The sequence below is a fragment of the Globicephala melas genome, chromosome 11 (assembly GCF_963455315.2).
Source record: "Globicephala melas chromosome 11, mGloMel1.2, whole genome shotgun sequence".
Taxonomy (NCBI): Eukaryota; Metazoa; Chordata; class Mammalia; order Artiodactyla; family Delphinidae; genus Globicephala; species Globicephala melas.
Genome location: NC_083324.2, coordinates 56,787,682 through 56,812,902, shown reverse-complemented (window position 1 = coordinate 56,812,902; position 25,221 = coordinate 56,787,682). Strand labels below are relative to the sequence as shown.

Sequence of the window (25,221 nt, the reverse complement as noted above, 5' to 3'; positions counted from 1 at the left end):
ACTTTCTATTAGTCTTCTTAGAACAATGGCTTCAGAAATAAATGTGAGAAAATTAGATGTAAAAACATATCCTCGACTTAGTATCTTAAGCAGTGCTATGGTCTCAATGTTTGTGTCCCCCAAAATTTGTATATTGAAACTAACCTCCAAGGTGGGACCTTTGGGAGGTAATTAGGCCATAACGATAAAGCCCTTATATAAATGTTCTTATAAAAAGTACCCTTATAAAAGAGGCCTGGAAGAGCTCCCTTGCCTCCTCTGCCATGTAGGGATACAGCAAGAAGTTGGCAGTCTGCAACCTGGAAGAGGGTCCTTACCAGACCCGACCATGTTGGTACCCCGATCTTGAACTGCCAGCTTCCAGAACCATAAGCAATAAATTCTTGCTGTTTATAAACTCCACACTTTATGGTATTTTTACTATAGCAGCCCAAATAGACTAAGACAAACATTGATAATATCCTTTAGTAGAGGGCAGAGCTTTAAATAGAGGATACAAGCAGAGGAGGTATAAAATTTAATTCTCATGATGTTTTTTTGTTAGTCAAAGAAGAATTCCTATATATAGAATACTATACCTTTTTAATTTCAGATTTCAAATTACAAGGGTTACTCTGCTGGCTGAAGAGGGATTTCTTGAATCTCTCTATAACCCTTCTTTTCAAATTGTGGTGCAAAGCTGGAGGAAGCTGCATAAAATGAGAAAATCATTATAAGCACATTGTTAACTATGTATAGCTGACTCCCAGGAAGAATTTGTGAGGGTAGCAATATTCACTCAACAGGACTAAATAAGAATTTAAATTTTACTCCAAATAGCATGACTGAACGTTACAATTTTTCATTCTACAATCCAGAAGAAACACATTACTCTGTTCTCTTTCAAAAGGCTACTTCTAATTATGTTACTGTTCTTTCATTTTATTTATATTATTTTTTCATAGAATGACTAAATTATATATTAGTTGCGTGTATAAATTGAATTTTGTAAACAACAGACTTACAAGGAAAGATGCATTCTATGAATGCTTAAGTGCTTGTATCATGCCCAGAACCATGCTGAACACTCTCATTATGGTCCTTGTCCTGAAGGATCTGACACTTTGGACCAGGAAGCACATATTGCATTAGTACAGAGTCAGAGGCCTGCTTCTGAATATACAGCTGGAGAGAGATCAGATTGGAGGGGCCAAACTTATCAAGAAGAGAGAGAAATGAATTTGTATACATTAGGGCTCAGCAGGATGAGTTAGATTTAATAAGTAAATAGTAGGAAGCCACAGGTTTGAGTGGAGAAGGTAAGGGAAAGTTCCTCAAGACAGATTTTTGGTCTTGATAATTCCCTACTGTTACCCCCCAGAAGTTGCCACTCCCTACGTCAAACACCAAAGGGCAGTGTTGGCCCAGGACCTTCTAGTTGATGCCCAGCATGATTCTACCTGTCAAGGGGAAAGGTAGCAGCCCTTTCTGACATACCTCACTGTCTGCTACAGCACCAATGCATCCTTCAAAAGTGACCTACCCTGGTTGTGGCAGCCATCACTATAACATTAATTCAGATACTCTTAAAACCTTGCTCTTCATATAACTTGATAAGCCTCTAGTTAACTTAGAATTGCTTTTACTACTCCTGATGGTTTGAATTAATCCTCACAAAAACTTTCTTGCATAAGTTAATATTCAGTCAACTTAAGATTCATATACAGGGCAGTATTAGAAAGCTACTGTATCTTATCAGAATAATTATCACAAGCGACAGCACCCTATCTTTAAAGTTTTCATGGAAGAATTAAAAATTTTGCACAGAATGATGACTCACACATAATTTAAAACTGCAGATGATATTTATATATATAAAAATTATAATACTAAGAATAAAATTACTAATACCTATGACTTGTATGTGCCAGGCACTATGGTTACTCTTTCATGTGCATTAGCTCACTTTTTTCTTGACAATAAACTTATAAAGCAGGTACTATCCTATAGGTGAGGAAATCAGACCTTATATAACACCCAAGATACTTTCTGAGGTAGTGAGTCTACCAGCACAACTATTGTTCGAGAGCAAATACTATCACCACTAGCATTACACTAGTATAGCACTTTATAAACATTTCACATACTTTATTTCCTTTATCACAATAGTCCCATAAGCTACCTGAATTTTACTGATGAAGAAACTGATTCTAGAGAAGGTAATGATTCCTTCAATGTCACAAGTCTAAAAGGGTGGTTTTTGTTTGTTTTTATCATACCAAATAAAATAACAGCAGAAAAAAAGAGAAATCTTATACATTTATATTGTAGGTTTTCTCAAACACAATATATGGATTCTTTCTAAAGAACTAGTATCTCCAAAAATAGATTGGCAGACCATCAGTAGCCCACAGGGCCCCCTTTGATAGTGACTCAAACAATATATTTTCTATCGAAAAAAGTTATTTTGACATATTACTATTTAAGAGGAGATTGGTATATGCGGATTTTTAAAGCATTTATTTAACATAACAATCAAATCTTAACTATAGAGTTAAATCCAAACCTTAGTTGCCTGCACAGGTTCTACCTAAGCAATAACACATAAAGACTCCTACTAAAAGATAATGTATGTACTTTAGTCACCTTGTATGCTCAAAGATCGATTTTGGTTTCCAGCAATGGAAATGAACCACTGATTTCATTCTCAGCTTAGGGTCTGAAGATTCCCATCTTATTTATTTATTTATTTTAATATCTTTATTGGAGTATAATTGCTTTACAATAGTGTGTTAGTTTCTGCTTTATAACAAAGTGAATCAGTTATACATATACACATGTTCTGATATATCTTCCCTCCTACCTCTCCCTCCCTCCCACCTTCCCTATCCCACCCCTCTAGGTGGTCACAAACCACCTAGCTGATCTCCCTGTGCTACAGGGCTGCTTCCCACTAGCTATCCACTTTACGCTTGGTAGTGTATATATGTCCATGCCACTCTCTCACCTCATCACAGCCTCCCCCTCCCCCTCCCCATATCCTAAAGTCCATGCTTTAGTAGGTCTGTGTCTTTATTCCCGTCTTACCCCTAGGTTCTTCATGACCTCTTTTTCTTTTTCTTAGATTCCATACATATGTGTTAGCATATGATATTTGTTTTCCTCTTTCTGACATACTTCGCTCTGTAAGACAGACTCTAGGTCCATCCACCTCACCACAAATAACTCAATTTCGTTACTTTATATGGCTGAGTAATATTCCAATGTATATATGTGCCACATCTTCTTTATCAATTCATCTGTCGATGGACATTTAGGTTGCTTCCATATCCCGGCTATTGTAAATAGAGCTGCAATGAACATTTTGGTACATGACTCGTTTTGAATTATGGTTTTCTCAGGGTATATGACCAGTAGTGGGATTCCTGGGTCATATGGTAGTTCTATTTGTAGTTTTTAAAGAAACCTCCACACTGTTCTCCATAGTGGCTGTATCAACTTACATTCCCACCAACAGTGTAAGAGGGTTCCCTTTTCTCCACACCCTCTCCAGCATTTATTGTTTCTAGATTTTTTGATGATGGCCATTCTGACTGGTGAGAGATGATATCTCATTGCAGTTTTGATTTGCATTTCTCTAATGATTGATGACGTTGAGCATTCTTTCATGTCTTTGTTGGCAATCTGTATATCTTCTTTGGAGAAATGTCTATTTAGGTCTTCTGCCTATTTTTGGATTGGGTTGTTTGTTTTTTTTGTTATTGAGCTGCATGAGTTGCTTATAAATTTATGAGTTTAATCCTTTGTCAGTTGCTTCATTTGAAAATATTTTCTCCCATTCTGAGGGTTGTCTTTTGGTCTTGTTTATGGTTTCCTTCACTGTGCAAAAGCTTTTAAGTTTCATTAGGTCCCAATTGTTTATTTTTGTTTTTATTTCCATTTCTCTAGGAGGTGGGTCAAAAAGGATCTTGCTGTGATTTATGTCATAGAATGTGCCACCTAGGTTTTCCTCTAAGAGTTTTATAGTGTCTGGCCTTACATTTAGTTCTTCAATACATTTTGAGTTTATTTTTGTGTATGGTGTTAGGGAGTGTTCTAATTTCATACTTTTACTTGTACCTGTACAGTTTTCTCAGCACCACTTATTGAAGAGGCTGTCTTTTCTCCACTGTATATTCTTGCCTCCTTTATCAAAGATAAGGTGACCACATGTGCGTGAGTTTATCTCTGGGCATTCTATCCTGTTCCATTGATCTATATTTCTGTTCTTGTGCCAGTACCATACTGTCTTGATTACTGTAGCTTTGTAGTATAGTCTGAAGTCAGGGAGTCTGATTCCTCCAGCCCCATTTTTCGCTCTCAAGATTGCTTTGGCTATTTGGGGTCTTTTGGGTTTCCATACAAATTGTGAAATATATATATATATATATTTTTGCAGTACGTGGGCCTCTCACTGTTGTGGCCTTTCCCATTGTGGAGCACAGGCTCCGGATGCACAGGCCCAGCAGCCATGGCTCACAAGCCCAGTCACTCTGTGGCATGTGGGATTCTCCCAGACCGGGGCATGAACCCATGTCCCCTGCATCGGCAGGCGGACTCTCAACCACTGCACCACCAGGGAAGGCCAAATTTTGAAATCTTTTCTTCTAGTTCTGTGAAAAATGCCAGTGGTAGTTTGAAAGGGATTGCATTGAATCTGTAGATTGCTTTGGGTAGTAGAGTCATCTTCACAATGTTGATTCTTCCAATCCAAGAACATGGTATATCTCTCCATCTATTTGTATCATCTCTAATTTCTTTCAACAGTGTCTTATAATTTTCTGCATACAGGTCTTTTGTCTCCTTAGGTAGTTTTATTCCTAGATATTTTATTCTTTTTGTTGCAATAGTAAATGGCAGTGTTTTCTTAATTTTACTTTCAGATTTTTCATCATTAGTGTATACGAATGTGAGAGATTTCTGTGCATTAATTTTGTATCCAGCTACTTTACCGAATTCATTGTTTAGCTCTAGTAGTTTTCTAGTAACATCTTTAGGATTCTCTATGTATAGTACCATGGCATCTGCAAACAGTGACAGTTTTACTTCTTCTTTTCCAATTTGGATTCCTTTTATTTCTTTTTCTTCTCTGATTGATGTGACTAGAACTTGCAAAACTATGTTGAATAAAAGTGGTGAGAGTGGGCAACCTTGTCTTGTTCCTGATCTTAGTGGAAATGCTTTCAGTTTTTCACCATTGAGGATGATATTGGCTGTGAGTTTGTCATATATGGCCTTTATTATGTAGAGGAAAGTTCCCTCTATGCCGACTTTCTGCAGGGTTTTTTTTTTTTATTATAAATGGGTGTTGAATTTTGTCAAAAGCTTTCTCTGCATCTATTGAGAGGATCTTATGGTTTTCCTCCTTGATTTGTTAATATGGTGTATCACGTTGATTGATTTGCGTATATTGAAGAATCCTTCCATTCTTGGCATAAACCCCACTTGATCTTGGTGTATGATCCTTTTAATGTGCTGTTGGATGCTGTTTGCTAGTATTTTGTTGAGGAATTTTGCAACTAGGTTCATCTGTGATATTGGCCTGTAGTTTTCTTTCTTTGTGACTTCTTTTCTGGTGTTAGTTTCAGGGTGATGGTGGCCTTGTAGAATGAGTTTGGGAGTGTTCCTCCCTCTGCTGTATTTTGGAAGAGTTTGAGAAGGATAGGTGTTACCTCTTCTCCAAATGTTTGATAGAATTCGCCTGTGAAGCCATCTGGTCCTGGGCTTTTGTTTGTTGGAAGGTTTTTAATCACAGTTTCAATTTCAGTGCTTGTGATTGGTCTGTTCATATTTTCTATTTCTTCCTGGTTCAGTCTCGGCAGGTTGTGTATTTTGAAGAATTTGTTCATTTCTTCCAGGTTGTCCATTTTATTGGCATAAGGTTTCTTGTAGTAATCTCTCATCATCTTTTTACTTCGGCAGTGTCAGTTCTTACTTCTCCATTTTCATTTCATATTCTATTGATTCGAGTCTTCTCCCTATTTTTCTTGATGAGTCCGGCTAATGGTTTATCAATTTTGTTTATCTTCTCAAAGAACCAGCTTTAGTTTTATTGGTCTTTGTTATCATTTCCTTCATTTCTTTTTCATTTATTTCTGATCTGATTTTTATGATTTCTTTCCTTCTGCTAACTTTGGGGTTTTTTTGTTCTTCTTTCTCTAATTGCTTTAGATGCAAGGTTAGGTTGTTTATTTGAGATGTTTCCTGTTTCTTAAGGTAGGATTGTATTGCTATAAACTTCCCTCTTAGAACTGCTTTTGCTGCATCCCATGTGTATTGTGTCATCATGTCTCCATTGTCATTTGTTTCTAGGTATTTTTTGATTTCCTCTTTGATTTCTTCAGTGATCACTTCGTTATTAAGTAGTGTATTGTTTAGCCTCCATGTGTTTGTATTTTTTACAGCTCTTTTCCTGTAATTGATATCTAGTCTGATAGCGTTGTGGTCAGAAAAGATACTTGATATGATTTCAATTTTCTTAAATTTACCAAGGCTACATTTTTAACCCAATATATGATCTATCTTGGAGAATGTTCCATGAGCACCTTTGGAAAATGTTTATTCTGTTGTTTTTGGATGAAATGTCCTATAAATATCAATTAAGTCCATCTTGTTTAATGTATCATTTAAAGCTTGTGTTTCCTTATTTATTTTCATTTTGGATGATCTGTCCATTGGTGAAAGTGGGGTGTTAAAGTCCCCTACTATGAATGTGTTACTGTCGATTTCCCCTTTTATGGCTGTTAGTATTTGCCTTATGTATTGAGGTGCTCCTATGTTGGGTGCATAAATATTTACAATTGTTATGCTCTTCTTGGATAGATCCCTTCATCATTATGTAGTGTCCTTCTTTGTCTCTTGTAAGAGTCTTTATTTTAAAGTCTATTTTGTCTGATATGAGAATTGCCACTCCAGCTTTCTTCTGATTTCCGTATTCATGGAACATCTTTTTCCATCCCCTCACTTTCAGTTTGTATGTGTCCTTAGGTCTGAAGTAGGTCTCTTGTAGACAGCATATATATGGGTATTCTTTTTGTATGCATTCAGCCAGTCTGTGTCTTTTGGTGGGAGCATTTACATTTAAGGTAATTATCGATATGTATGTTCCTATTCCCATTTTCTTCATTGTTTTGGGTTTGTTATTGTAGGTCTTTTCCTTCTCTTGTTTTCTTGCCTAGAGAAGTTCCTTTAGCATTTGTTGTAAAGCTGGTTTGGTGGTGCTGAACTCTCTCAGCTTTTGCTTGTCTGTAAAGGTTTTAACTTCTCCATCAAATCTGAATGAGAGGGGCTTCCCTGGTGGCACAGTGGTTGAGCGTCCGCCTGCCAATGCAGGGGACACAGGTTTGTGCCCTGGTCCGGGAAGGTCCCACACTCTGTGGAGCAGCTGGGCCCATGAGCCATGGCTGCTTAGCATGCACGTTTGGAGTCTGTGCTCCACAACGGGAGAGGCCACAACAGTGCGAGGCCCGTGTACTGCAAAAAAAAAATAATAATAATAATAAATCTGAATGAGATCCTTGCTGGGTAGAGTAATCTTTGTTGTAGGTTTTTCTCCTTCATCACTTTAAATATGTCCTGCCACTCCCTTCTGGCTTGCAGAGTTTCTGCTGAAAGATCAGCTGTTAACCTTATGGGGATTCCCTTGTGTGTTATTTGATATTTTTCCCTTGCTGCTTTCAATATGTTTTCTTTGTATTTAATTTTTGACAGTTTGATTAATATGTGTCTTGGCATGTTTCTCATTGGATTTACCCTGTATGGGAATCTCTGTGCTTCCTGTACTTGTTTAACTATTTCCTTTCCCATATTAGGGAAGTTTTCAACTATAATCTCTTCAAATAATTTCTCAGTCCCTTTCTTTTTCTCTTCTTCTTCTGGAACCCCTATAATTCAAATGTTGGTGCATTTGATGTTGTCCCAGAGGTCTCTGAGACTGTCCTCAGTTCTTTTCATTCTTTTTTCTTTACTCTACTCTACAGTAGTTATTTCCACTATTTTATCTTCCAGGTCACTTATTCTTTCTTCTGCCTCAGTTATTCTGCTATTAATCCCATCTAGATTATTTTAAATTTCATTTATTGTGTTGTTGATCATTGCTTGTTTCCTCTTTAGCTCTTCTAGGTCCTTGTTAAATGTTTCTTGCATTTTGTCTATTCTATTTCCAAGATTTTGGATCATCTTTACTATCATTATTCTGAATTCTTGTTTAGGTAGACTGCCTGTTTCCTCTTCATTTGTTAGGTCTCATTGGTTTTTACCTTGCTCCTTCATCTTCTGTGTGTTTTTCTGTCTTCTCATTTTGCTTCTGTTACTGTGTTTGGGTTCTCCTTTTTGCAGGCTGCAGGTTCGTAGTTCCCGTTGCTTTTGGTGTCTGTCCCCAGTGGCTAAGGTTGGTTCAGTGGGTTGTGTAGGTCTCCTGGTTGAGGGACCTGTGCCTGTGCTCTGATGGCTGAGGCTGGATCTTGTCTCTCTGGTGGGCAGGTCCATGTCTGGTGGTGTGTTTTGGCGTGTCTGTGGCCTTATTATGATTTTAGGCAGCCTCTCTGCTAATGGTTGGGGTTTTGTTCCTGTCTTGCTAGTTGTTTGGCATAGGGTGTGCCGCACTGTAGCTTGCTGGTCGTTGAGTGAAGCTGGGTCTTGGTGTTGAGATGGAGATACCTGGGAGATTTTTGTCATTTGATATTACTTGGAGCATGGAGGTCTCTTGTGAACCAGTGTCCTGAAGTTGGCTCTCCCACCTCAGAGGCACAGCCCTGATGCCTGGCTGGAGCACCAAGAGCCTGTCCACATGGCTCAGAATAAAAGGGAGGAAAAATAGAAGGAAAGAAAGAAAGAAAGAGGATAAATTAAAATAAAGTAAGATAAAATAAAATAGTTACAAAAATAAAAATAATTATTAAGAAAACAAATATTTTTAAGTAAAAAAAAAAAAAAAAGAAAAAAAACCCAGACAGTCAGAACCGTAGGACAGATGGTGAAAGCAAAGCTATACAGACAAAATCTCACACAGTAGCATACACATACACACTCACAAAAAGTGGAAAAGGGGAGAAAATAATATATCTTGCTCCCAAAGTCAACCTCCTCAATTTGGGATGATTCGTTTGTTGTCTATTCAGGTATTCCACAGATTCAGGGTACTTCAAGTTGATTGTGGAGCTTTAATCTGCTGCTTCTGAGGCTGCTGGGAGAAATTTCCCTTTCTCTTCTTTGTTCACAGAGCTCCCGTGTTTCAGCTTTGGATTTGGCCCTGCGTCTGCGTGTAGCCCACCTGAGGGCATCTGTTCTTCGCTCAGACAGGATGGGGTTAAAGGAGCCTCTGATTCGGTGGTTCTGACTCACTCAGGCTGGTGGGAGGGTGGGGTACAGATGTAGGGTGAGCCTGTGGCGGCAGAGCCCGGCATGACCTTGCACCAGCCTGAGGTGTGCACTGTGTGTTCTCCCGGGGAATTGTCCCTGGATCACAGGACCCTGGCAGTGGTGGGCTGCACAGGCTCCCCAGAGAGGAGGTGCAGATAGTGAACTGTGCTCGCACACAGACTTCTTGGTGGCGGCAGCAGCAGCCTGTGTCTCATGCCCGTTCCTGGGATCTGCGCTGATAGCCGCGGCTTGCGCCTGTCTCTGGAGCTCCTTTAAGCAGTGCTCTTAATCCCCTCTCCTCGTGCACCAGGAAACAAAGAGGCAAGAAAATGTCTCTTGTCTCTTCGGCAGCTCCAGACTTCTCCCAGACTCCCTCCAGGCTAGCCATGGTGCACTAACCCCTTCAGGCTGTGTTCCCACTGCCAGTACTCTCCCGGGATCAGACCAAAGTCTGAGCCTCAGCTCCCAGCTCCGCCCATCCCCGTGGGTGAACAGAGAAGCCTCTCGGGCTGGTGAGTGCTGGTCGGCACCGATTCTCTGTGCGGCAATCTCCCCGCTTTGCCCTCCTCACCACTGTTGCTGCGCTCTCCTCCATGGCTCTGAAGCTTCCCCCCTTCGCCACCCGCAGTCTCTGCCCGTGAAGGGGCTTCTAGTGTGTGGAAACCTTTCCTCCTTCACAGCTCCCTCCCACTGGTGCAGGTCCAGTCCCTATTCTTTTGTCTCCTTTTTTCTTTTTTCTTTTGCCCTATCCAGGTATGTGGGGAATTTCTTGCCTTTTGGGAGGTCTGAGGTCTTCTGCCAGCAATCAGTGGGGGTTCTATAGGAGCAAGTCCACGTGTAGATGTATTTCTGATGTATCTGTTGGGAGGAAAGTGATCTCCATGTCTTACTCTTCCACGATCTTCTCCAGAAGACCCCGTCTTATTTTTGATGAAAACAGATGTCAACTCACTGAAGGCAGAGTTAGGATGCTAACATCCTGTCTTTTAAAATAGTTGCTTTTAGATATTTTCCACATATCTGTCTCCATGGAAACTGGATAAGGCCACCACCAGCCAAAAGTAAGCAGTTTCCCATTTAAAGTCACTTGTTGGTTGTCAGAAGGGATCTGGCTCTGCAATTCAGGGTGCCACCACAGCTTAAGTCTGCAGGAATTTAGTAAATAAATATGTGAACAAGAAGGGTTTTTTGTTTGTTTGTCCATTCAGTTTTACTTTCAGAAGTTTTCCTTTGCAATTACGGAACGGAAAAAATTGACCTTGGTCTTTAAGCTTTGGTAAATATGTGAGAGTAATGTTTAGACTTGTATTTATCTCCTTTATTTGAAAGGCAGTGACTTTGTTTAGCACTGTAATTTAAGGTTCCCCAAAGAGGAATCATTCCTTACTATGAGCAATGTCATAAACTTTAAAGTATTCTGGAAATACATTTTTACAACCACCATGGTTATATCTTAACTTGTAGCAAGGAATTCCATCTTGCCAAAAGTATGAAATCATTTGTTATGCTGGCAGTGTAAGAACATAATAATAAGGTGTTTATAATAGTTTCATTCTTGCTTTATAATACTTTGAACTCCAATAAAGAAACAAAATACATCCATTTCAAAAGTTTTTTAATATAAAAATTAGCAGGACACGCATAAGGAAATTATATTTAAATTTCAAAGGATATTTTCTTTCAATTTAGTAGTGAATCATTAAGGTAACCAACAAGCTATTTGAAGTTATTTCCATAGCACTGAAGTTAAGAATTCTTCTCCATGTATCTGTATCAGTATTTAAATGGAAATGTATTTTTGAATATCTTTACTCGATAGAGATATGGAAGATTACATTTTGACTTATTAACCAATTTTCTCCCCCATCCTATGTTCTTATGCCCCTTCACCCACTTTCATTTAATCAGGTAGACAGTTCTGCAGGATTGCCTAAAGGAAAGGTTGACAGAAGAAAATGGAGAAAAGGGTAATCAGTTTTAGACTCTTGAGCCTTCAAAAGGCTGGCCCTCAGGGTAACTGAAAAGAATATCAGATTTGGTTAAAAATTTTTTAAACCCCCCAAAATAACCCAAATATGATAGATAAGAGCCAGGCTACTCTCCAGGCTGGGCAGAAGTCAAAGGGGAAACAGTGAGAAGTTAGAGGTGGGCAGGTCCCAAATAAGGTAGTCCCTTGTTGAGCCCCCAGGCTAACTGTGCCAGCTGTAAGTTTGTTTACTCTCAGCTCCAAATCCACCTTCATTGCCCTGCTTGTGACACTGGAACATATATCCCTTGTCAGCTGGCTGGATGTTCAGCTCTCTCTGAGAGGGCACTAGTGGAGGATGGAGCCTGTCTTTCTGGTTCCAGTGATGCTCCTGCCTTGCCTTAGTTTGGCAGCAGTGAATGGTCAGTAGGAATGGGGACCCCCAGCTGTGCTCACCCCCAGCCAGATTCAGTGCCACCAACCTGCAGGCAGCTTTCCAGAGAGTTCCATGGAGCAGCACCTACCAGTGGGCAGCCTCCCCTGGTCCCAGAGAGGGCAGTTCCTAGTGGGCAATTCCCAGCACACCACTCTTACATGCTGATTTCCAGCAAGTCTACAGCACAGTACCTCAGGACATTTCTCTGGCTTTCCAGTGAGGTCTGGACCTCAGCCCAGGATGAGGGTGTCCTCTTCTATTTTATTACTTTCTTGGGTGCTCTGCCTCAGTCCTATAAGTAGTGACTTCCCTATCTGCTCTTCTTATAGTCTTTAGATTTCTCTTCCCCTCCTCAGTAGATAATACCCTATTATTAGTAGTAATTCTTAAACAATTCTTTTTTTTTTTTTTTTTGCGGTACTCGGGCCTCTCATTGTTGTGGCCTCTCCCGTTGTGGAGCACAGGCTCCTGGCACGCAGGCTTAGCGGCCATGGCTCACGGGCCCAGCCACTCTGCAGCACGTGGGACCCTCCCAGACCAGGGCATGAACCCGTGTCCCCTGCGTCGGCAGGCAGACTCCCAACCACTGTGCCACCAGGGAAGCCCTTAAACAATTCTTTATGTGAAACCTTCCCTGTTGAAATCAGTTTGGTTTCTGTCCCCTGAATAGACCCTCACTGAAACAGATTTGGTTCCAGGAATGTCCAGGAGAAGCCATAGAGATGGCATTTGGAAATTGATTTGACTGTATCCTTGGAACTGAGCCCACTGTTGGGTTGTTTGCCAATAGGACAGAGGATGATAGTAATCCATGGCATGCAGTGGCCTCACAGTTAGTCAGTTGTCACCTGGATGAAGAGCCAACTGAAGCGAGTACCCTGGAAGCTTGAGTGGCTGCTACACTTGACTGTCAGGCAGTATGAAGACCACGAGGATGGTGGGGTGGGTGGGTCCTTTAGATGCACTGGGGCACTTACAGAGAGACAATGACAAGCCTGGGTCCTTTAACTTTCAGCTCAATTCATAGTCTAAGAGCCAGAAAGATTCCATGTCAGCCATAATAGAATGTATTTCTTGCTACCACAGCACTGGTATGGCTGATAATCAAACACAAATCTAATTGATCAGGTTGCTGAATTACAATGTCAGCTGAATGTACATTTCACCAAGTTTCTCATGCAAAAGTTAGAAAAAAAGATGAGGATACTAAAACTCCAAGTAGGGACATGTTGTTGGACCCAGATAAAACTGACAGTCTTGAAACTCAACTCACTCTGAGCCATCATTGCCAGTGGAAGTAGCTTGAAACTCTGCATCTGAGAAGATAAGATTTCTTTTGCTTCAAAACTCTATACTAACCTCACCTAGGACAGATGAGGGGTAATATCTTAAAAAGGGATGCTCATTCCTCTTAAGACCCACAACAGTGAGCTTTAAGTCAGCAACAAGGGTCATATCTCAATATGATCCAGGGGAACTGGTACATTTCCCTATCTGCTCTTCATCAAAAGAATTGCATCAAAAGATTTTGCTATTCCATATCAGCAGCAACCCAGAGAACATGTGCAGGAGTGGATTCTAAGGGTGTCAGGCCAAGAAGGATGAAATATAGCACTATATCAAGCTGAATTCATTCAAATGTGTGTGCTTACTAGAGAGTCTAGATTTAGTATATTAGTTCATGCAGCTGGAGGTATACTAAAACCTGGACTCAATGGTGGCCTACATTTAATGAGGATAAAATGCCAGAGCTTCTCTTGCTTGTGGAGGAGGAAATTCAAAGGCTTGGAGAGATAGGAATGCTGGGATAGATTTACCATGGGTGACCTGCACACTCACTTCCCAATTTCATTTAGCAAGAACACTCAGAAGCCATTTCTTTTGATACCACACAGGACCCTGTGGGGCTCCTGGGAACAAAAGGCTTTCTGTGCCCCCCATTTCTTTGATTATAGGAAATAGGTTTCATTCAGCCTCCATGACCTTCCCTGAGTTTCAACTGGCAGATTTAAGCAGTCGCTAATTAGGGAAGGGAGGGGATGCGGAGACAAGGGAGGAGCAGTCAAGAGGAACAATAGTTCAGCCTTGGGGAAGGGTCCTGGCTCCCCATTAAGGGATACACACAATATCTTTGAGCTGTTTTGCAGATACTGAAACACCCACCAGGTGGGAGAAGTTAACTGTATGCTGCCCACAAGCACGTAGACCGCAGACCGGTTGGAACCAGAAGGTTGATGATGCTGACTCCCAGTTACCTCGCCACCAACCAATCAGAAGAATGTCCACGAGCTAATGATGCCCTCTTTGAACCATTCCCATAAAACTCCTCACTACCCACTCCAGGTAGGGACACAGAGTTTTGACGGCATTAGCCTGCTGTTGCCCCCTTTGCCTGGCAAAGCAATAAAGCTATTCTTTTCTACTTCACCCAAAACTCTGTGTCCAAGATTTAATTCAGTGTCAGGGTACAGAGGCCAGGTTAGGCTTCACTTTCACTAAAACAGTGAGAAACACATTGGAGAGGGGAGAACGAGCATCCTTGAAGACCTTACAGTTGCTCTCCTTTGTAGGCCAGATATGACACTGAAAGTACAAGGTTCCAGTGCGGATGATGTGATCCCAGAGGAGCAGAGGCCAAGAGGCAGCCCCTGACCACCATTGACAAGTTGGGAGCATTTACCATAAAGGGTGGCAGGGATGTTTACTGTTAATGAGAATGCCTGGCCCACAGAGATCTCTGATGGTAGTTAATTGATCGGGGTGCTCTTGGGAAAGAAACATGTGGTCATCCTACTAGAGTATTCCTTAATCCATATAACAGAAAAGACACTCTAGTAACTCAAAAATGTGATTTGAGTTACTGTTGCCCTCAATTGAGAGTCATCACCTCTCACATAGTTTCTAGATGTTGGTCAATTCAAAGGCCAAATGCCTCTTAATTAGTGGGAAAGCTGGGGCTCCTTGAGGAAGGGCCCTGAAACATTGCTATACCTATGCAATAAATAAAATTTATAAAATAAATATAAAATAAATAAAATTTCCTCCAACCCTTCTCCAGAGAGCCCTGCAGCTATCTATTAGGGTGACTGCTCACAGAGAAGAAGGAAATACACAGGCTTTCAGGGAATACTGGACACCAGTCATAAACTGACTCTATTTCCTAGAGTCTTATAATGCCACCGTGGTACACTAATCAAAATGGGTTTTTTTTTGCTTGTTTGCTTCTTTGAGGGGGGAGGCATATTAGCCCAAGTTAGACTTATAATGGGCCCAGTTGTTCCACTGCCCTGGTGATATTTCTCTCTAGTATCTGAATATTTAATTGGAATTGCCACAATTGGCAACTGACAGAATCATCAGACTGGGTCTCTGAATCTTAGGGTGAGGGAATGTTTATATGTTTTGCTCATTGATATGTCTCAAGTGCCTAGAATAGTGGCTGGTACATAGTAGGCATCTAGTAATTAAATGTTAAATGAAAAAATGAACAGATGAATGAACTACATATTAAGACATACAGTCTTAAACTTCAAAATAATAGTTACTTTCTTGTCCAAATATCTACACTTATTTATCTACAAAATTTGTTTTCTTATTAACAGTACCTAACTTTGGTAAATGACCATTCAACTTCCTTATCGTTAGAAAGATTTCTGTAAATAATTTGTAACCAGTGATTACTTCCCCAATGCCTAAGGGTCACTGAGATTTAGAAAAAGTTTTTAAAATCCTGAATTTTGTGTTTTCAGTTTTTTGAGAGGTCTTGGTTTTATCCCAGCCTCGTCAGGATTAGGGAACTACTTTCCTTTCTTTCCTGTAGCCCAGCTCTGTCCCCACTTTCACCCCCATATTAAAGGGCCATTTGTGTTGAAGTTTATTTTTGGTTGGGCACTAGCAGTAAAAGAGCAGGTTAGGAGTCACAGGGAAAACCTGACTTATCTGCTTCTTTTAACCTATGACCTTCCCAGCTCTGCTGCTAAACTAAAGTGTTCCCAAATATATGTAGTTGGAGAGAATAAGAACAAGCATCACTCGAACTGAAAGTTTCTCAAAGTAGTTCCTTACCAATATTAGCACCAAACTTGTACTTAAGATAAAAAGGAAATAAAAAGCTAGCACACTGACCTGAGTGATGTAGATGATTTTGTGCAGCTGGATTAAGATCTGCTGAATAGGATCACTGATCTGACGTACTTTCCTCTGGGACACAGCAATTCCTGCAGATGCTGTGGATGACAAATTCTGCAGTTAATCAAGACCCTTTTCCCCTTCACAAGTGGTATTAAGTGGAAAATGGGGTAAAATTCTAAAAAAAAAATACTCTCATCCTACCAATTAGAAAATATGTAGAGACCTTGTTACACTTCCATATTTTATGATATGGGATGCACAATTCTTTCCTTCTACTTCTTAGACCTCTAAGTAACACAATAATGTTATCATTTGTAACATCTTAAAGACTGTTTATCACTTGGAAATTTTGCCTGCAATTACACCAGGCTGCCACAAGGTGTCAGTGGTGTCTTGGATACTGTGGCCATTGAAGAGCTGGGCTTCAGATATGTGCAGTTAAGAGATTATCACACTTAAAAATTTTAAATTCATTTGCCCTCAGTAGCAAATAAAACTAATTTTATTAAAACTACTAAAATGCAAATAGTGAATAGGCAATCTTAAAGAGCAAACAAAAACACATAATTTGTAATAATCAAGGGTTTGAAAATTATGTTACTTTCCAACCCTTGATTATTACAAATTATAATTTTCACTGAGATTTCTCTTCAGGTCTAAATAAGACACATCTATAATTTATCCTGAATTCTCATCACAGAGCCACATCACTTTCACAGTTCTAGGCTAGCTTTGTATCAAACTGCATATAAGCTGCTTTCCCAGATTCACATGTCATAGCCACAAGTGGCCCATTCTTAACTTTGAGGAATGTAAAGCTATTTAAAGGAATGGCCTTGACCCCTGTATTAGCCACAAGGTCCCCTCTGCCTCTTCTCACCCTCAGATCCACACTAGAGAAAATGAAAGAGAGACTTCAGATATGTGGATGTATATTATTCTCTCTCCCACATTCCTGCTCTTTCCCTTTCTCCCAATAACATGTAGCATACTTTCTGAAATAACGTTTTTCTTGCCAATTTCTCTTTTAAAGAAAATTTCCAAAGTCCTTCTTTTCTTACCTCCAGACAACTTTGAGCACATGAAATTAAATGTGAATACAATAATTGCTTTAGCAACAGCTAAGATTTTGAAAAATGATTCTTATATAAATGCTTTCTGAGAAAGTTTGCATATTTTACCATAAAAACTTGTTTTCAAAACATTTATAGAGAAAATTTAATGTGGCCATTAAAAGATCCAACTTGTTTTATTATTAGCATACCAAAATGTATGTTTAGGACACAAATCACAAAAAAGAAAATAAATATAACATTGAAAGAAATATTATTTTCCTTATGGGTATCTTTACGGAGTTTGTTGAGAAATTCACATAAGAAATCATCTAGCTCTAGTTCATCTTCATTTAATACCCTGTTTAAATGTTTGCAATTTAAAGGATCTACCTCCTCTTGGAACTGTGTCTAACTCCTTTTAAGCAACAATTACTTGCCATTAAGATGAGGTTTAGTAAATTACCCTTAGGGTAAAAATGTGAAGGTAAATCAGAAAGAATTAAGGTAGCTCTGAAATAGAAAACAGAGAGCTGGAAGTATCTGCTCCAGCCTGAAGAGATGGCCAAGAGTATATATGTCATATTTTCTACAATGGTGCTTCTTTGCAGAAATAATTCTTAAAATGTAATTGTTTGTTTGTCTAGACTGATATCCAAAACTAATGTGGCCAAGTTGATGTTGCTATAGGAAGACTAACTTTGTATTTTCTGAAACTGGATGGCTTTTGATCACACTTATGTTGATTACTTTATGTTTTTGGTATATGGACTTTCATTCATAGGTAATGAGTTAAAATCTCACAGCATGGCAGAGAGTTCTTAGATTTGTGATGACATTTTGAGTGGGATGTTTACCTTGCCACAAGAATGTATTTATCTGTGGCTAGATATAAAAACAGAGACAGTTAGCTAGAATGTGTGCCTTCTGAATTACTCAATATACAAAATTGCTTAAAATTATTTTCCTTAAGACCTTTGACCATAAGGTAAGTCCTTGAGTTTTGAAAATAGTTTTGGTTGCTTACTCGCTAAAAAATAAATCCTAAAATGTGTAATTACACATGCCCATCGTAAAACAAGCAAAGAAATGTAAAACAACCTAAGTATCACAGAAGAGACTTCGAGGGTCCCTGGAACCACCACCCATCAGCCACCTCCCCAGAAGAAACCTCTGATATCAGCTTGGTGTGTTGCCTTCCAGTTACTTTTCTATTTATGTACTTCAGTGTGTATCTTCAGAACAATATTTTTCAAACTGCAGTTGAGTCCTAAATCTGTTTAATGAGTCATGACCAGCCTTTTGAAAAATGGAATGGAATGGCATGAAATGAAATAGAATAGGATATAAAAATTTCAAAGTGCATTGTATGTAGTAAGGATCCACCCAGTCGAGATATAAAATGTGTGTCTTACTAAGTGTCATTTCCAAAAAGACTTACTTCCAAAAAGACTTTGAAAGCTACTATTGTAGAAAATCTATAGTATTATCTCATGCTTTATTTCCCTCTTTTTAAATAAATGGTGACACATCATAAGACTGTTTTACAATGTTTATTCTCAGTCTGTCATGGAGATTCTTTTTTATCAACACACCCAGTTATAGCTTATTCTTTATGACCACTATTGAACAGTACTACATGTCCTGCATGCATTATAGTTTCTTAGTCACTTCTGTCTTGATGGGAATTTAGTTTTTTTTTCAATTTCTCATGATTATAAATGATGCTGCAGTGGGTATATATGTGCGTGCCTCACTGTGCATAGTACAAGAGGTCTTTAGGGTAAATAAGGAGAAATTAAATAGCTGGGCCCTTTGATACATATATTTCCTATTTTAACAAATACATTTTAAAGTGGCTGAATCAATTTGCACTCTGATCAGAAGAGAATCCATTTTTCTATATCGTGATCAACATTATAATCAAACTTTTCAATTTTGCCAAGCTGATTTTGTTTTATTTTTTGTTTATCTGAATGCTGACGAGGTTATTGTACTTCTTTGGTGATTTTCTGTTTGTGTCCCAAGCTTTTTTTTCTTATTGATTTGTAAGTGCTCTTTACATTGTCTGACTACTAATCCTTTTATTGTATTTTACATGTTAAAAGTATTTTCACCTAATTTGTTACTTCTTTTCAATTTAAAGGGTGGACAAGTAGTTAGGAATCTATGCTCTCACTGCCAAGGGCCTGGGTTGGATCCTTGGTTGGAAAACTAAGATCCTGCAAGTTGGGGAGCATGGCAAAAAAAAAAAAAAAAAAAAGCCATGATAGAAGCTGATCATATTCCAACGTCAGTCATATATAGTATGCCCATGATTCATATCTATATGGTTCCTACTGTGAAAGATAGAAAGCATTTGGTCTCATTAAAATTTAAATAAAATCAAAGTTTACATTGGAATACTTTATATTCATTTTACAGTTTTTATTAAAATAGTGAACTTAATTAGTGTTTTAAAACTTAGAAGGAAACTACAAAATTCATTATGAGAGGCAATTTACTTAGGGTGTAAAAAAATTTATATTTGCTAGCTTACTGTGTAGTTAGCATGACATTAAACAGCTACGTTTCCCCTCTGTGGTGGTGGGTAGGAGGACCTGGAGGAGGTGTTGGCAAGGGTTTTACACATTTAGTCTCATGTGATCCTCACAACTATTCTGAATGGTAGTTGTTTCTATCCCCATTTTATAGATGACTGAAATTAACGAGATTGTCCAACCAAGACTGAAGAACTGGGACATGCAACAAGGTGGGCCCTAAACTCTACACTGACTTAGTCTCCTAACTTGTCACTGGGAGACCATGAAATTATGGACAATATAACATAATATAGATGCTCCTTCCCACACCTGAAATACCACTTTTTTCTTAAAAGGAGTTGCTACTTTTAACATGTTCTGACTATACCTTTGAACATTTAATGGATCAAATATTTTTGGAAAGCATGTACAAGTAATAAACTGGAAGCATTATGTCTTTGTAGCCTGTGCAGTGCACTATATCTGCTTTATTATCTCATGGCACATTACAATAGCCAAGTTAGTTGCCCATTACTCGTTCTTTGAGACTTGATTTACATCATATATCCAGTCTATTGAAACCACAATTCACAACACAAACTCTGAAACTGTTAATTACTACAAATTGAACAAAAGATAGATTATTCATGTTCCCCCAATTGACCATGATATAGTATCAACCTACTATTTTTCTGAATTCTTTCTGCTAAGAATCAGGAATTTTTGAACAACGGGAGAAGAGAAAGTATTGAGCAGGAGCTCCCTGAAAAAGTAAAAAAAAAGTTTCCCTTTATAAAGGGGGCTAAAACATACATGGCTTCTCCATATGGGACCAACTGCCCTGTTGAAAGACAACCTTTTAAATTTAAGTACAGTGAACAGATTTGCTCTGGTCTCTTTCCTCTACTTTTGTGAAAAGGAAATAAAGTAACTGAATTGTAGCTTAAATCTGCAAATTCTCAGCAATGAACCTCTGTGCCCAGCAGCATAGAAGGCAGCAAAATTAGACAAAGAACGTTGTATTCACAAGGGGTTCATGGGAGGTCCATTTAGAGGGCCACGGTTGAAGGACAGAGAACTGATACAAACATTTCATCTGAGAAGACCATGAAGAATGAATAGGCTTTCAGTAGGCACAGGACATGGATTTGGTGTGAGGGAGGGTATATTTGAGTGGCAGCTTCTGAGTAGAAAAACAGTTTCAGCAAAGGACAGGAGTCAGCTAAATGAGTGCCACATCTGGAGAACGGCAGTGTGTTCAGTTTTCCCTGTGTGCAGTACCATGAAAAGGTATAGTACTGGGTACATCTGCAGAGGGAGCCAGGGACCACAGCAGATGGTGATTTCAGGAAATGTGATCTCATGAGAAGAGGCCTAGGGCCTAAGTCAGGCCCGGCATGGAGCAGCACATGGTGACTGTCTGTGGGGAGCAGGAGCTGAGGAGAGGCCGAAGCTTGGACCTGAGTTGTTAAATGACTCCCTCCGTGGGAGAGAGGGAAGTGAGAGAGAAGATGATGACCAGGAGGTGTGGGCATGGAATCTTTCCCAACACAGACCAATAGATGGTTCCACAATCAGGTAGAAATTATTAGGAAGAGACTCAAGGTTCTGGGTCTAGTCCCCCCACAGTCCAGCCCCTGGTAGAACTTCCGACAAGATGACAGGAAGCTGCAATAAAGCCTCAGCACCTTTCACCCCGGGTGACCAGGTTCCTTCCACTTCCTTTCATTCCAGCTTCAGAAACAAGCTGTTTAAATGCCAAAGAAGCAAGGCCACTTTGAGGTCCTTCACTCTTGAATGCTGGCTGAATCACCTTTACATAATGCATCTCACATCTTGTTCAGGCTTAATTTGTTTGTGTGTGAGGATTAGAGTTTCATCCTATTCCAAATTCTCTCTGTCTTTATTTTTTTCAAAATATATAATCTCAGGATATTTAAAGTTGCCAATCCCCTTAAAATGACTACATAATACACATGGCAAGATGCTGTGTGAAGAATTCACTGTTGTATTATTTCCCACACTTACTTTTGACCTCATGAACCTCCTGTTATCAAGAAGCAGAGTGAGGCAAGCACTGCCCCAAGATGGGGAGGTAGAGAGGAACCAGGGAACAGAGAGCATACGTTCCTGGACTTTAAAAGCATTAGTCTAAGCAAAAGGCAGAGAGATTCACAGGACCTGTAGCTGAACAAACTCTTCTTCCTGCCCTCCTGGATAAGATAAAGCTTCTTTGAGGAGGAAGGACGAACACATACGAGAAGGAAAGAAGGTCTCAGAAGAGATTCAAATTCCAGCTCACTTGGGCAAAGTCTTTGGTGGGGGCAGTAAGGAGGGCAGAGATGTTTGATAGAAGTCTCTACATTTGGGGATTCAAGAGTGGAAAGGCTGGGGGCACAGTTCCCACAGCGAGCTCTGAGAGGTCCTAGCCATGCAGATGTTCCCTGCACCATATGACCTTGGATGGAATGGGGCAGGAGAGACAGCTTCCTAGGGTGTCAGAGGCTCAGCCCCCAAGTCTCCAAACCCAGAGAGTGTGGAAGAGTAGGCTAACCTTCCCAGACCCCTGAGAAGGTGAGCTGACAGAGCAAAGAGCTTGCCCCACAGAAGTCCTGCCTTCATGTCAAGGGGACACAGACAGAAATGGGAACGTGTACTGGGAGCTGGAAGTCAGGGAGGGCTGTGCCCACTTCTCAGGACAGCAACGTGGAAGGGTGACCCCGACTCAGTACTCAGAGCAGATACCAGCACAGGCAGTCTCAAAGCCTCAGTACAATGATGCCAACTGAATCCTTGGAACAAAAGTACCACTCAGGGAAGAAGAAGAAGAGGACTGCAATTCTGTTTGTCTGACTTTAAGCCTGATATGATAAAGAAATCACCAACACATTGAAATTTGCCTTTAGGCTAATTGATTATGTTTTCTGAGATGTGGAATAGGGGCTTAATATAAAAATTAAGTTCAGTTTTGGGAAAATAGAAAGTTAGACTTTTTTCCCCCTGAATTTGTGGCCTAAAAATAACATGCATTTGGCCTAGTCCATATAGCTTGGCCCTTATCCATTGACTTAGTTGTTCTTATACTATGCTACAATCACTAACCAAGTCATATTGGCCCCTTTTATTCTTACTAGAGGGAACCTTTTTTTCTCTGAAAGTCAACTCTATTGAAGGTCAGAATTCTCAAGAAGAAAATATTGTGCTGTGAAAATACACTCTGTTCAGCACTATGTATGCAAAAGCTAACCAATCAAACTAAAAGGAACAGAAAGAAAAAATAGGAACCCTCTTCTCATTCAATTACCTGGACAAGAAAAATTTATCTCAATCATGGAAAACAGACAAAATAATCATTGCTTGATTCTCTGATATCATGTTACGACATTTTCTAATAGCTTTACTTGATTCTAATCTAATACTCTTAATCTACACCGATAAAGGTGAAGGCAGTTACAGTCCTGTAGAGTTAGTGGTTAACCTATAGAAATTGACATGTTGGTATGACTTTATAGGCCAATCAAGACGTTAATCACAAAAATGATATGCCTTTATTGCCCCACAGAAAATTTGCCAATCTTATGCTTAATTTAGCAATGTTACTTCAGCTTTTCTTTACTATATATATACTTATTTTACTATATATATATATATATATATATATACTTCCACAACTATAAAAATATACTTATACAACTATAAAAATCCCTGTCTCCAAATGCTCTTGAACAGGCTATTCTGTCCTCCATCTGGTCCCATCATTAAGGGAATTTAAATAAAACTAGGATTATTGCTAAAAAATAACTTTAAGAATTGTGCTTTTTGGCTTCCCTCATGGCATGGTGGTTGAGAATCTGCCTGCCAATGCGGGGGACACAGGTTCGAGCCCTGGTCTGGGAAGATCCCATATGCCACGGAGCAACTAAGCCCTTGTGCCACAGCTACTGAGCCTGTGCTCTAGAGCCCGTGAGCCACAACTACTGAGCCCACATGTCAAAACTACTGAAGCCCACGTGCCTAGAGCCTGTGTTCCACAGCAACAGAAGCCACCACAATGAGAAGCCTGCGCGCTGCAATGAAGAGTAGCTCCCGCTTGCCGCAACTAGAGACAGCCCATGCACAGCAACAAAGACCGAACACAGCCAAAAATAAATAAAAAATAAATAAATTAAAAAAAAATTGTGCTTTTTGACTCCAATGTGGTAAGAAACAATAAGTAGCTTCTTATAGATAAATAAGAAACTTATAAATAAATAAGTTTAAAAATTTTAATTAACATGTCATCTAAAACATCCCAAATAATCTATGGAATCCACAGTGAGGAATGTCAGTTAACAATGAATGAGATCTCAGCTGTATTGGAGGGCAGGAAGGTGGTCCAACCAGAAGAGGCCTCTTGCCTGTTTCTCATTACTATTTACTCACCAGTCACCATTTGCAATACTCAAATTACTGTATGACAACAATTCAAAGGGTAGTTGTAAGCACTCTGAAACAACTTTTTTAAAATAATAAATAAATAAATATTATTATTTTTGGCTGTGTTGGGTCTTAGCTGCTGCGCACAGGCTTTCTCTGGTTGTGGCGAACGGGGGCTACTCTTTGTTGCAGTGGGCGGGCTTCTCACTGCAGTGGCTTCTCTTGTTGTGGAGCATGGGCTCTAGGCACACAGGCTTCAGTAGTTGCAGCATGCAGGCTCAGTAGTTGTGGCTCATGGGCTCTAGAGCACAGGCTCAATAGTTGTGGCTCACAGGGTCTAGAGCAAGGCTCAGTAGTTGTGGTCAATGGGCTTAGTTGCTCCGCAGCATGTGGGATCTTCCTGGACTAGGGTTTGAACCCATGTCCCCTGCATTGGCAGGTGGATTCTTAACCACTGCAGCACCAAGGAAGTCCTGAAACCACTTTTTGAATCTCAGTAATCATTAATAATGGCAATTTGGAATTTGAAAGCCCTACTTTTCTACATTGACTCAATTATTTGTACACTAAGCTACAATCATCACCCAAGCCACATAGACCTCCCTTTACTCCTACCAGAGGTTGGTGTAGCTTTCTTCTCCTCCTTTCATTTAGCCTTTTCCCAGTGCAGAAACCCCCGGGGCAGGGTTGTGGGCTGTGTTAACAGCTAATTTGCAGTCTGCACTTGGGCTTGGATTGGGACCATCAATAAATTTGTGAGATTGAGTACCTTTTTGAAAAGACATTGTCCTCCAAAGAATATGTAAAAATCTACAACTGGTCCACACTCCCCCAGTGCCTGCCTGGCATGAAGACCTAGGACGCAATTCATCACTGATAGAGAAAATGTGTTATCTCCCACCTCTTCCCCAATCTGAAGTCTAACATTAAAATATCATTTTCCCCCTAGTCTTTAAGTAATCACAAGATTACTTATTCAGTTGCTCTCAATAGCAAGAATAAACAAGGGTTTAAACAGTGGTAGGTCTGCATCAGTTACAAAGTAAGTAGTTTTCAGGGGCCTGATCTCAGAGGAAATACTCAAGATATATGCAAACTTTACTAAAGATGCTTATAATATGGTTGCAAAATATAACTAACATACCCAAATCCCAACAAACAATATAGAAAAATATATAATTATATGTCAAATTGCATAGTGTAGACTAGTATTATAAGAGTTTTGATTAAAGTCTGGTAAGCACATTTCACATGCTAAAAGAATTGCTATACAATAAAATTAGAGAAGGCATTTACAAAAAATCACCTTGGCAATTGTGA

General features: G+C 39.6%; 1 protein-coding gene across 2 annotated transcripts in view; it reads right to left on the bottom strand.

The window, feature by feature from the left end:
• NEK10 (NIMA related kinase 10) overlaps window positions 1-25,221 on the bottom strand; it is a 313,705-nt gene that overhangs the window by 30,726 nt on the left and 257,758 nt on the right. For both annotated transcript variants that reach the window (XM_060307961.1, XM_060307962.1), the window contains 2 exons: window positions 15,906-16,006; window positions 579-689 (listed from right to left, as the gene is read on the bottom strand). In XM_060307961.1, the coding sequence (XP_060163944.1) occupies window positions 579-689; window positions 15,906-16,006 (212 nt within the window). The remainder of the gene's footprint in view (window positions 1-578; window positions 690-15,905; window positions 16,007-25,221) is intronic.